The 14587-nt window shown below is 35.3% G+C and overlaps 2 protein-coding genes across 2 annotated transcripts; both read right to left on the minus strand.

Annotated features, from left to right (window-relative positions):
* Nucleotides 1-4289: 4289 nt before the first annotated feature.
* On the minus strand, nucleotides 4290-6688 carry LOC133829517 (UPF0481 protein At3g47200-like). Its single transcript, XM_062259227.1, has 2 exons — nucleotides 5730-6688; nucleotides 4290-5126 (listed from the first exon to the last, which is right to left on the minus strand). The coding sequence occupies exons 1-2, from the start codon at nucleotides 6616-6618 to the stop codon at nucleotides 4498-4500; spliced, it is 1518 nt and encodes a 505-aa protein (XP_062115211.1). The 5' UTR covers nucleotides 6619-6688; the 3' UTR covers nucleotides 4290-4497.
* A 1932-nt stretch (nucleotides 6689-8620) lies between these two features.
* Nucleotides 8621-10041, minus strand: LOC133833151 (uncharacterized). Its single transcript, XM_062263404.1, has 2 exons — nucleotides 9045-10041; nucleotides 8621-8965 (listed from the first exon to the last, which is right to left on the minus strand). Exons 1-2 carry the CDS (start codon nucleotides 9102-9104, stop codon nucleotides 8621-8623), a joined length of 405 nt encoding a protein of 134 aa, XP_062119388.1. The 5' UTR covers nucleotides 9105-10041.
* Nucleotides 10042-14587: the final 4546 nt, after the last annotated feature.

Raw genomic sequence — 14587 nt, forward strand, 5'->3', positions numbered from 1 at the left:
CAGTGATAAGATGATCAAATCTATCAAGAGTATGTTGAACTAGAATTTGACATGAAAGATTTAAAATCTATGAGTGGATATGTGTTCACACTCGGTGGTGCAGTTGTATCATGGAAATCTTCTAAACAAACGATAATAGCTAGATCCACGATGGAATCTGAGTTTATTGCCTTAGGCAAGTGTGGTGAAGAAGCTGAATGGCTTCGTCAATTTTTAGAAGATATTCCAAAATGGCTTAAACCAGTGCCAGCTATTGGCTTACATTGCGATAGTCAATTTGCAATTGGTAGGGCGCATAACAATATGTATAATGGTAAGTCTAGACATATACGTCATAGACACAATATCATTAGACAACTACTCTCAACTGGAGTTATCTCTTTTGACTATGTGAAGTCAAAGGATAATATTGCGGATCCGCTAACCAAAGGGTTAAATAGAGAGTTGGTTGGAAAAATCATCGAGGGGAATGGGTCTAAAGCCCATGAATGAATAAAGTCAATACAGTAGACACCTCACCTAGTTGACTGGAGATCCCAAGATCTAGGTTCAAAGGGACAACTAAAACTGTAAAGACTATGTTGAATCACTGTGGGGGTTATCCTCATTGTCCATTCCTATGATGAAACAGTGATAAACGTAAGGAAAATGTTAAGCTATGCTTTTAATGATTTCTTATGCGTCGAAATGTCGAGCAAAGTAATACGGGTTACTCTTAATTAAGAAAATTACCTATGTGAGAGAGAAGATGGGCCGCTTCTATAGGGATTGAATAAGGGCTCAATTCCTAGAATATCTCTTGCAGAACCAGGGAAATGTTCAGGGCCAAAACGAACATAATCTTGAGAACCAATATATGTCAGGAAAGATTCCTGTGTGTGGTATATCATCGTTTACACGAATGACAGAACAGTTCAAAGACATCGCGTCTACTGATCAGCCAGTAAAGTAAATATACTTACATAAGGGAAGGTTCAAAGGGTAACACCTACCTATCCTATGCAGGTTTCTACCGTTGAACTCTATCACCTAGGTCTATTTCTTTTGTTGTTTTTCTTGAGTCAGTTTTTTCATTCATGTGAAGAATTGTTGGATATTTAGAATGAAAAAAGCAATTGAGATTTTTTTTTTGGTCCCACATTGGTTGCAAAATGTTTTACTCCTTTACCAAGGGCTATATAATGGAGTATAGCCTTGTTGTTTAAAGTACATCAAAATTCCTTCTTTAAGGTATATAATCATATTGAATTATATTTATATTATGATTTTATATTTATATTATGATTTTAGTTATATGTTTTATAGTGATAGAGTTCGGGTATATTTGGTTCGGGGAAGTAATTGAGTTACTTGTCGTTCACCGTTGTATCTTGGGAGATAGACGTCGAAACCTCGTAGAGGCGAGGAAACTGTGTGTTACATAGGCCTCGGCTTTTATTATATTGTTATATATATTATAAATTATTTATATTGTATTATTTATAATTATAATATTATATTGTTATATATATTATAAATTATTTATATTATATTATTTATAATTATAATATTGTTATATATATTATAAGTTATTTATATTGCATTATTTATAATTATAATATTGTTATATATATTATAAGTTATTTATATTGCATTATTTATAATTATAATATTGTTATATATATTATAAGTTATTTATATTTATAATATTTATGTATCTTTAATTTAGTAGATATAGATATAATTATTGTATTTATCATGTTTATTCAAGTATTATATAACATATGTTTTTTCTACAAAATATACATATCTATATTTAATTAACCACTCACTTATTTATTCCACTAACTTTTGCTATTTCCCTACTACTCCTACTACTACTCACCAATTCTCTTATCAGTTCGTGTCAAATGAAGCCCCCAAGTTTGAGAACTTGGTTTATTATGGTGGGAGTTATGCTTCACTCAATAATGGCTATTCATATGAAGAATATAAACAAAGTATCTTGAATTGGCAGAGAAGCATAAGATGTATCATGAAGAAAAAGAGATAAGAGATAAGCGATAGAGAGAAAAGAAAAAGAAAGATGAGGATCGTGTCATGAAGAACAATCTAGTGCGATTGAATTGTGGAATAACAATGTCTCTCATTGGTTTAGGCATTTATTCCTACCAAAACGCTGGGAACACAACAGAATCAGCCTTTCATATGGCCCTCAAGGTACACTTACTATATCTTTATATACATATATATATATATATATGCATATGAATGGATCATAGAGAGAGAATGTCAACCAAATGAACAAATCTGAGCACAATAACGCAAACGCATATTCAGTTTTGGCTGAGAAATTCAAAATTACAAAATATTTGGCTGCCTAGTTTACCTCAGTGAAAGCGGAAGAGACTGTGTGGTCGCCTGGTTCTTGCTTCGGCGGGGTCTCTTGGTTCTTGCAGAAGCTGAGTTCGGCGGGGTCGTTAGGGAGAGAAAGCCGAGAGCTGAGTTCTTGCAGAGGCTGAGTTCGGTGGGGTCGAACGGATCTAGAGGGCTGAGTGTGAGAGAGGGAGACTTATAGAGGAGAGACTTACGGAAAGAAGGTTGGGGTTTGGGGTTTGGGGTCTGAGAGGAGAGAGTGAGACCAATTTTTCGTTTGGGCTCCGGAGGATTTGGGGTTTGGGGTATATGGGATATTATAGAGGGCAAATCAAATTTGGGGGTTTTTTATTTGACTTTTGGCGGGAAATAGTATTATTAATAAAATTTTATTTAAAAAACTTCTTTTATTAAATATATAATAACTAATTAAATTAATAATTAAAAAAATTAGAAAATTAATGAAAAATTATTTTTTTAACTAATAATTACTCTATGTTGCAAATTAATAATTAATAGTTTTTTATGAATATATTTGTATAATATAACATTTTTAAATTATTTTAAATATTTAACCAATAAATAGAACAACTCATTTTCAATATTACACTAATTTTATAAAATATGATAAAGAATAATGTAGTTAAATTAAATTTAAGTATATTATTTTTTATATCATAGCTAATTTAAATTTTAATATAAAAATTATTAATTATAAATACAAAAATTAATAATATGGAAAATTTAGAAACAAAAAAAATCTAATTTTAAAAGTTTTTAATAAATACATAATTTTTATAAATATATATTTACATAATTTAGTTTTTTTTAAATTAAATTATTCATTTAACAAAAGTAAAACTTTTTAAATACAATCTATTCTCCATTTCTAAATTTTAATGTCACTTATTAATCATTCCAAAAAATAATACATAATTTGAGACATAAATCCATCTATTACTCATTATATAATTAAATTTTAATTTTAATATAAAAATTATTATAAATACAAAAGTTAATAATATGAAAATTTTAGAAACAAAAAAAAAATAGTTTTAGAAGTTTTTAATAAATATATATATTTTTCATAAATATATATTTAAAAAATTTAGTTTATTTTCAAAATTAAATTATTTATTAATTATATTTTCAGATTATTTTATTTAAATTTCGACGACATTTTATAACTGTCGTTATTGGACTTTTATTAACTGTTGGCGTTGAGGTTAATAACGACAATTTTTAACTGTCGGCATTGGTTTTGAATTAACTGTCGACGTTGGGGCCAATAACGACACATTTTAACTGTCGGCATTGGTCTCGAATCAATTGTTGGCGTTGGGGTCAATAGAGACAGTCAAAAGCAACGGTGACATTTATTAGCTGTCGATATTGGTCTCTATGCCTACAGTTTTTAACTGTCGGCGTAGAGTCCCGCTAAGCAATTACGACAGTCAACAGAGTTGACTGTCGTGGTTAGGTGTCGGGAAAGCCCAATTTTGTAGTAGTGAAAATTGAGAAAATTTAGGTAACAATCTCCTCATCCATACCTTGTCATTAATGCTAATACTCTGGAGTGAAAATGGCCATGTTTTTGTTTCAGCCACCTACTAACATGCTTGATCTTTGGCCGAAGTTATAATAGGCTATTCTCTATGGTGTAATCGTATCATCTTATCCAGTCCATATAAAATATTTTACGACACTCGCGCATACAGAGCTTTAAAATTTGAATATCCCATTATTTAAATAAAATCAACAATTTTAAAGCTAGGATGGTGCAATACCTAGTTTACAATAAATTGCAAACAGCTTAAAAGATCAACATTCAAACATTTCTAATTTGTTTGTCTAAGTAAAGAAAAGGGGAAACTTCACTATTTGTATATATAACTGTGATATCAATGAAACAAAAGAGTGAGAAATAATGAAAAGTTGACCAGTCACATAACTCTCCGTATAAAACGTACACTTCATTAGTTGAACCATTCTCAACTTATTCAAGGCTACAAATAAAAGAAAGCATTTCAAAGAAGAGACCTTAATTACACACACTCACACAAACATGTAAAATTTCGACAGTTTTGAGGAAGAATATATAATCTCTCTCTTTCTCTCTCTCCGTATATCAGATTGTACGTACTAGCTAGGACTAGGAGAAGAAGGTTGCGATGGATTATCTTTGAGGGCGGTCCAAGTCTGAATACCCGACATTCCGAGAGCCACGACGGCGGCCAAAAACGCAACAATAGTCCAGGGGCTACTGAAATGGTCATGGTAGACTTGAGCCATCCAAGTCCTCCACTTGCTCTTATAATGATTCTGTATTTGAGATATAACATTCATGTACACAGGGCTAGCAACCAAGTCAGTGGCTATCCCATTGAACAGCTGAGCCACGTCTTTGTCACATCCCAGAAGGTTGTACAGTATGCGAGATGACCTCAGGTCCTTGACATCGGATGGATAATCGACGAGAGAATCCAGAAAGCTTACATACGATGTCACTTCGTAGTCGGTATTGATGTTATCAGGACACATTTCATAGGCAATCAGGTTCAACAGTTTTGGACCAGTAGTGTCATCCACGGTCATTGGAGGTAGTCTTAGCCAACCTGCGAAGCACAGAGATGTAAATGTTATGTCTCTTAGTGAGCAGGTTTCACTTGGTCTCAAGTCAATTCCTGCTGCTCGTAGATCCTGAACGCTTCTAAATGACTGCTGTCCTTGATCGCTGTCGTTTGCTAAGTCTAGTTTAGTTCTCCTGAACCCTACAAAGTTATCAAGTACACTGAATTAGATGTTATATACAGTGTAGAAAAACGAACACAAATTTTGTTCAGGCATAAAAATTCAGGTCCCTAATGATAAGAATCACGAGGCTCCATTTAAAAACTAATTGGTGATTAGTGGAGTTGCACATGTTCTTATTAATGGTTCAATATTCTTACACTTATTCCATGTGGGACACAATAGTCTAATATCCCCTCAAGATTGTGGCGATTTTTCGCTCACCAATCTTGAATCACCTGATCACAAGTGACATTTTTTTTCAATTCGCTTATTTTTTTTTTTTTGATCTCAATTGTCTTTTTTGCACTATGCGGATCTCTTGCGGCTTGACTCACTCTTTTTGGATCGGTGTGGATCGAATGTCCGCTAGGGAATTGACTCTTGATACCATGACAAGAATCATGAGGCTCCATCTAAAAATCAATTGGTGATTAGTAGAGTTACACATATTCTTATTAATAGTTCAATATTCTTACACTTATTCCATGTGAGACACAATAATCTAATACCTAACACAACATATAGTTTGCTTGAATATGAAAACTACTTATATATATATTTATATATTGCATTTCTCTTACCGGGACAACCACAGCTACTGCGATTCTGTTCGGGCTGTTGCAGGATCACTGACCGGAGAAGCTCAAGAAGATGAACGGGCTCTGGATTGTCGATTTCGATTTGTAAAGACTTCTTGTACTTGTATGGCGCCATGACATTGTAACGAATGAACTCCTTGACTGATACCTTCAACTCTTCGCATTTCTTCTCCCCACAAGATTCCATCAACACCTTGAGGATTGAAAAGGGTATCTGGTTCTCCAACAGGAACAAATCCTGCTGAGCAAGAGCTATTTGGTCGGTTTTAATTTTTAAAATTCTCAACTCATCATTATTGTTGTTGACATAGCTATTGATGAGTTGAAGAGCTGTACACCCATCGAAAAACAGTATCCAGCAAAGAGTGTCATCATCATAATCCTTAACAAAATCTTCATGGAAACACTTCTTTAGTTCCTCAAATTTCTTCTTGATCTTGCTGTACAAAACTTCTGTTCCCGAACCGCTGCTCTGGATGAACTTTGCTGCCAAAACAAGCTTGTATTGAGTCTGGTGTTGTAGTTGTGGCTTGTCATGGTGGATTGGACCAATTGAAATCCACCTTGGCTCATAATACATCTCGAAATGCTTGTTTGTTCGTAGAATGGCCGGAACTCTTTGTATCTTTGGCTTCACCATACTCAGTTCTTGATGATCGTGACAATCTTCATCGCCTTGCTTCTGGCTTTTGGCCTCATCATCCTCCAACTTTTCGACCAGTTTCTTATAGACTGGAGCAACGTTGCCATTAGACATGAGAGTAGAGGCAATGGCATTTGGATCAACATGACTTGTATTCTCTTCTCCACCAACATCCCTATTCTCATTCTGGGATCTGATGGAAATCGAATGTTCATGACTTCTCATCATTTTCACTACTAAGTTTTTGTGTTTTTCTTTTTCTTTTTGATAGTTGTTCTTCAGGTTAATGTGTCTTGCATTTAATTAGTCCATTCACTAGCTAGATTGATCGGGTACGTTTCTTTATTAATTAATTCTTAAGATCTTATGGATATATTTTATTGCTAGCAAGGAATATATAAAGGGAAAAAATTACTTAAATTGAGGAAGAATGGTATCTTATAAGGTACGAAAAGTAAACATTTGTTTTGTCATTTAACTGTTAAGTAGAATGTCTTTACAAGAATGGTATAACTATATTAATATATATATATATATATATCGGAAAATTTTCTTATGGAGGATTCGTTTTAAGCTCTACCAGTGGGGTTCTCAGTGTTTTCGATCCGTAAACAGTTTTCGGCACGATTTGTTTTATGGCTGTGTATGTTGTAGCTATTTAGAACCTTCGGCAAATTTTCAGAAAATTCTGAATAGTTAAAGTACTGAAAACTAAGTTCAAAATGTTGCTGCATGCATGATTAATTTTTTTATGCGTGTGGAAAACAACATGTTTGAATTTAATTTTTGGTACTATAAACTATTCAGAATTTTCTGAAAATTTACAAGAAGTTCTAAACAACTACAATATCCACGGTCATAAAAAAATCGCGCCAAAAACTATTGACGAGTCAATAACACTGAAAAAGCCACCAATAGATCTTAAAATGAAGTGCAGACTTTTCTAGGAATCCATATATATATATATATATATATTACAATGCTTAATTATATTAAAATAATATGCTGGTTGTCGCACTTATTAATACAAAGAATTAAGCAAATTGACTTGTTTGACCAGATGCTTACCTTCGTGAAATAGATTGTATAAGATTTTGAACAGTTGAAAGAGTGATACGCATGGCTTTCCAAGGACTCCACTACCTTAAAATCAATGTTGTCATAAGCTCATTTTGAACACATTATTATAAAGATATTGCTTTATTAATAGTAATGTAACATTATTTTAAAAAGGTATGGAATTTCGGCCAATTTTAGAGTTGAAGATCACAGTAGGCGAAACATTCACGAACACGTCAACTATCAAAACAAGCCACAAACAATAAATAGAAAATTAAGATTTTTAATAGAGTATTCAAAAATATGATTTTTTTCAAAAAAAAAAAAAAGTTAATTTATGATTTTTTTTAAAAGAATTTTCACTTTGATAGGTTTATTTTCCCATATTTTTTTTTATAAAAGTTGGTTTATGCCATAGTTTTACTCTTAATCAAGTTTTATTAATTTGGAAGGGTATGTTTGTAATTTGATTATTATTTTTTTAGCTTATTTGTTTTTTTATATCATTTTTATATAATTAATTTTATATTAAATTTATCTTTGGTTGTTTTGTAATTTTTTTTTTGTAATATGAATTGTATTTATTATTATTTTTTTATTTATTATAAACATATTTTTCCTTTTTTTTATATTCACTACAAAAAAAGGGGTTTTAGCGACGACTTAAGTCGTTGCTAATTCCCAAAATGTCGTCGCTAATTCCTTTAGCGACCACTATGTCGTCGCTACTTGTCGTCGCTAATTGCCGGTCGCTAATTGTTTTTAATTAGCGACGAACTGGAAAATGTCGTCGCTATTTCGCTCTAGCGACTACAGGTTGTCGCTAAAAGGTTCACTTTTTCGTCGCTGTTACTTTGCAATTTCCTCTGATTAGTGTCATAATGTTAAGATTTAGCGACAACATTTTGTACTTTTAGCGACAATATGTTGTCGCTAAAAATCCATATATATTTTTTTTAATTTAATTTTTTTTGGCAATCGTTAATGCACTATTATACATACTTAAAAAAAAAAGTCATTATTCAATATATATACTAAGACATTTTTTTTTGCTAAAAGATTTGAAATAGAAGAGAAATTTAACTATGCACAAAATTATATTTTTAATATAAATATTTTTATGACAAAATCAGTATCATAGTAAAATTAAAAGACATAAATATAAATGTTTTTAATTAGGTGTTGTAGGATCGACACCATGACCTTGCTGAGAAGATCCAGATCCCGAGACTCCACCAATCCTAGCCAAGTGCTCCTCTATGGCTCGGAGACGCTCCCTCACCTCTTGCATGTCTTGTGCGGTAGGAGGTGGTTGGGTTGGTTGAGGTACATCAGCCACTTCACAATTCGCCCTCGTGCGAATCCTACGACCAAGGCCCGGCTGATAGCCTCGACGACGTCCAAAGATCGTCTCAACAAGAATAATGTCATCCTCTTCTCTCGGGATAGTACTCGAAGCAGAAGCGCTCGTAGATGATTGTGACTGCAGAGTGTCATGTATCTCCATCATCTTTTCCTATATCACACAATTTTCAAGAATATTAGAATTTACAACATAATAAAGTAAGAAAATCATAAAATATAAATTTACTTACATAGTTATCCTTTGCTGCCTTGCTCACCCAACCTTCCCCGTCTATGTACTTAGTCGCCATCCAAATCTCTGGAACCCCAGCAAGACACCCAGTTTGTAAATCACGCTACAATACAAAAAGTTTGAAAAAAATTGAGAAAAAAAAATCATTATAAAAAAACATAAATAAAAATTATGTAAAAAAGAAAGTACCTTTTTGTAATGAAGGGCTGGCGTAGACTGTGAGCCCTGCACGCTTCTCTGTTTTTGTTTTGCACGATTCGCAGAGTTAATCTCAAAACGCCTCTGCAAAGAACTTGTGTTAACTATATGTTAAATTAACAAAAATAAATTAAAAAATAATATGTTTGTGAATACCTTCACTTCAGGGCGATCAAAATACTGGAGCGCCTTCTGCCATTTCTCCATGCCCAAACCATCAGGAGGATGTGCTCGACCATTCTTTTTTAAATGAGTGGACAAGTCATTCTTCCACTCCGAGTAACGATCAGCGCACGACCGTTGAATGCCCAAAAGAATGCCGGGGAGGTTCTCTTAGGCATATCGACTTCGACCAATGTCGAATAAATCATCCTGAATCAAAAAAAATAAAATAAATTAGCTAGATTTAATATTAAAGTGAACCCAATAAAAACATTATAGAAATAAATTACCTCTAGACGAGGAAGTATGCGATCTCTAACTTCGCTGGGTAATTTATCCCATCGGTTGTAGTCGGGATCGGCATATTGTCGAATGAGAATGCCGATCTCTCTAGAGAAATGTTGGGAATAATCACCAATTTCTTTGTAAGTCTTCCCTCGAACATCCCACTCCAGTGGTAGTGGTCTACCTAATGCAACTCTAGCTTCTCAAGTTGAAAACCCTTTGTTGATGCCGCGCCTTTTCGTTTTAGTCGTCACTATTATTTCTCAAATACATATAATTATTATATACACATAAATAAATTAATTCAATATATTCATCCAAAAAAATAATAATTGCATGTGATACCTCTCTTACAATCAGCCTGCATCTGCATTGGATCTGGAGGAGGATCTGCCCCACCATCACCTTCGTGATGTTGCATAACCGCAGAAGACATATCTAAGCCTCTGATAAAAAAACACAACTCCATAACATCACATACAACTCAAAACCTAAGGAATGAAACACACAAATTGCCAAACCAGATATTCATCAAAGTCAAAAGTATGAATCATATACTAAACAAAATGATCACAGGTACACATCTCATTTTCTCTTTCAATTCACTAATTTTAAACTCTAGTTACAGAGTCACCTGTTACATTAAGACAACAAATAGGTGGTGGCTTAAATCATCTATTACATAAGCAAATATGTCCAACTTTTGTATGAGGTTAAAGATTTTCAAAACAAAATTATGTGCCATGTTACTTAGGCCAAAACATTACCCAAGTTGATAGTCCAAAGACCTCACCTAAATAGATAAAAAATAAAAAACCCGCCTTAGAATCACTTTATTTCAGGAATAAAATTTGCAAGGGATCTTCTTGCACGATCTGTCAAATCTGAGTAAACCCAGTTAACAATTGTTAAGGAGTTTGTTAAGTAGTTAGTTAATAGTCAGTTAGTTCTCTACTTGTATTTTGTTATAGCTGTTATAGGTTGTTACTCAACAACCTTCTCTGTTATCAAAGGCTAATTCTCGCTAGCCTTACTGAATATAAATACTCTGTACTCTTTTTCATTTGTTAATGAGAAAATACAATTCAGTTTCTTTGATAGTCTTTTACTTAATATGGTACCAGAGCTCTTTCTTTTGTGAGCTATGGAGCACACTTCAGATCCTGTCCATGGTGATTCTCTTCGTCCAAATTCGTCCAACTCTTTCCCAAATCTTCTTCCCAAAACTTCTCCCGTCACATTTTCTCACACGCTCTCTGTACGCCTTGATGAACACAACTACTTACCTTGGAAACACCAAGTTTTTGCTGCCATTAAAGGCAGTCGACTCCAACAGTTTCTCGATCCCATTCTCACACCACCGATGTACCTCTCCGATGAAGATCGTCTCGCACAACGCATCAATCCCGACTACGATGATTGGGACCAACAAGATAGCATTCTGGTGTCCTGGCTTCTATCTTCAATGACTGAAAAAATCCTAACTCGAATGGTTGGATGCAACACGGCTGCTTAGATCTGGCGAAATCTTCAAGACTACTTCACTGCTCTCAATCGTGCCAACATCGGCCAGTACAAAACTTTGCTGCGTAATACTCGTATGAAGGGTTCCTTGGGTGATTACCTTCTCAAGATTAAGAGTCTTGTTGATACTCTTGCCTCCATTGGACATACATTGACTGAGCAAGATCACATTGAGGCGATTTTCAATGGTCTTTCACGAGATTACGAAGTCTTCATTACCTCTGTTAATACCAGGACTGATGCTTACACAGTGGCTGAAATTGAGGCTCTTTTAATGGCTCAAGAAGTTAGGTTGGAAAAAGGATCTCAAGATTTGGATATCAAGAATGAAGCTAATCTAGCCAGGCTACCCCTACCTATCGTGGCAATCAATACAGTGGTCCCTCAGCTACATCTCCACGCGTCTCATACAACCCATCTGTGGCTGCTCCTCCTGGCTTTGGCCCATACCCCTCACGATCTGCCCCACCTGCCCCTTCACGTGGTCAATATAGTGGTCCCAAACCTGGAGCAGCTTCAACAGGACGTGGACAATTCAATCCTTGGGGTCAAAAACCTCAATGTCAGCTGTGCAACAAATTGGGTCATACAGTAAAGCAGTGTTTTTATCGATTTGACAAATCATTTACTGGTCCTGAATGTTTTCAGCAATTCTCGGGTAGTGCTAACATAGCTGAAATGCAGGCTCTTTATGCTTCCCCTGATACTGTCGCAGACCCCAGCTGGTACCCTGATTCAGGCGCCACAAATCACCTCACACCAGATGTCTCTAATGTCCATCACAGTCTGGAATACAATGGTGACCAGAAAATTTATATGGGAAACGGTACAGGTTTGCCTATTCATCATATTGGTCATTCTTTTTTCAAGTCTCCCATTCATTCTAAACAGCTCATATTAAACAATCTTCTTCATGTTCCTAACATTACAAAAAATCTTCTTAGCGTTTCTCAATTCTCTCTGGATAATAACGTGTTTTTTGAATTTCATCCCTTTCAATGTTTTGTCAAAGATCAGGAAACTTTGAAGACTTTACTTGTTGGGAATCTTGATCATGGCCTCTACAAATTCGATCCACTCCAACTAAGCTCTATCTCATCTCTTCAACACAGTCGTGCCTCTACTCTTTCACCGAGTGTCAATGATCAGCCTATACCACAATGTAACAATCATGTTTTGTCCAACCAATCAAAAGACTTTATTCTCTGGCATAATAGGCTTGGTCACCCTACTGCCAAAATAGTCAAGTTTACTTTACAATCTTGTAATATTGATATTCCCATTAATAAAAATAATACAATTTTTCCTGATCTCTGCTCTGCTTGCTGTTTGGGTAAAGTTCATAAGCTTCCTTTTTCTACATCTAACACTGCATATAATGAACCACTACAACTTTTACACTCTGACTTATGGGGTCCTGCCCCTCATACCTCATCTAGTGGTTATAAATATTATATCAACTTTATAGATGCCTTCTCTAGACACACCTGGATTTACATGCTTAGGACTAAAAATGAAGCTCTCCCTACCTTCACCAGCTTTAAAGCACAAGTAGAGCTGCAACTTGGTTTCAAAATAAAAGCTATTCAGTCAGATTGGGGTGGGGAATATCGTTCATTTACAAATCTTTTGAACCAAAATGGGATCATTCATAAAATTAGCTGTCCTCACACACATGAACAAAATGGTGTGGCTGAGCGCAAGCACAGACACATCATTGAGAGTGCCCTTACCCTATTAGCTCAAGCCTCTCTTCCTCTTAAGTATTGGGATGAAGCTTGTCGAACATCTGTATTTCTTATAAACAGGATGCCTACTCCTCAACTCAACTTCTTGTCCCCACTTGAGCTGTTATTCAACACCAAACCCGACTACAAATCCCTTAGAGTGTTTGGTTGCTTGTGTTATCCTAACCTAAGACCCTATAATAGATTCAAACTACAATACAGGTCTCAACCTTGTGTGTTTCTTGGTTATAACCTTTCACACAAAGGCTACAAATGTCTTGCAAAGGATGGTAGGCTCTATATTTCCATAGATGTCTTATTTGATGAACATATTTTTCCTTATTCAGATATGACAAGTCCATCATCTTCTCATATTTCTCCTCCACCTTCTCTCCCTTCCGCTGCTCCTCCAATACTTCACCAAGTATCACAGTCTGGTGCTCCACATGCTCCTCCACTCGATCCATTTCCATCCTCTCGGTTAGTCTCCACACAATCAGTTCCTTCATGTTCTCATCCTGTCCCACCTGACTCATCACCTCCTTTTTCTCCTCCAGAAATTTCGTCTCTTTCTCCCATTTCTCCTCAACTCTCGGATATGGCAAACAATACTGTACCTCCTTCTCAAAATCAATATACTGGTATTTCTAATATACAGACTACTTTTCCCACTGGTGTTGATGTGTTACAGGTACCAAATTTGCCTCCCACTATCCCTGCCAATAGTCATGCTATGCAAACAAGAGCAAAATCTGGAATTCGCAAGCCTAAGGTTCTCACTGCATCGCTTACACCTTCCTCTGTTAAAGAAGCATTAAAGGTCTCTCACTGGTTTGATGCTATGCAATTTGAGCATGATGCTTTGAAAAAGAATGACACTTGGACATTGGTTGATCTCCCTGACAGTCGGTCTCCTATAGGATGCAAATGGGTATTTCGTGTCAAAGAACATCCTGATGGTTCAGTTTCAAGATACAAAGCAAGATTGGTCGCCAAGGGATATCATCAACAAGCTGGATTCGATTTTCATGAGACCTTCAGTCCAGTGGTTAAGCCACTAACTATCAGAGTTATTCTCACACTTGCTCTTACAAAAGGGTGGAAAATAAGGCAACTGGATGTTGATAATGCCTTTTTAAATGGGGATTTGCATGAAGAGATATATATGGTACAACCACCCGGATTCATTGACAGTGAGTTTCCTAACAAGGTGTGCAAGCTCAAGAAAGCACTCTATGGACTCAAACAAGCCCCACGAGCTTGGTTTGAAAAACTGTCCAATGCCTTATTTTCTTTTGGCTTTGTCTCGGCCAAAACAGATCATTCTCTATTTGTTAGAGCTCAACCCGATAGCTGCATTTACATATTGGTCTACGTGGATGACATTTTAGTCATAGGCAGCCATGATGATGATGTTTCAGCTCTTATTTCTCAGTTAAGTACCACTTTTTCCTTAAAGGATCTCGGCATTGTCACCTATTTCTTATGCATTCAAGTTCTCAATACCCCGGATGGAGTTCTTCTCTCTCAGAAGAAATATTTACAAGATCTAGTTTGCAAGGCACAACTTCAGGGGGCCAAGACTCAAAGCACACCAATGAATGGTGGACTCCGCTTATCCAGCTTTGGTAGTGATCTAGTTGAA

Source organism: Humulus lupulus, chromosome 4, assembly GCF_963169125.1.
Source record: "Humulus lupulus chromosome 4, drHumLupu1.1, whole genome shotgun sequence".
NCBI lineage: Eukaryota > Viridiplantae > Streptophyta > Magnoliopsida > Rosales > Cannabaceae > Humulus > Humulus lupulus.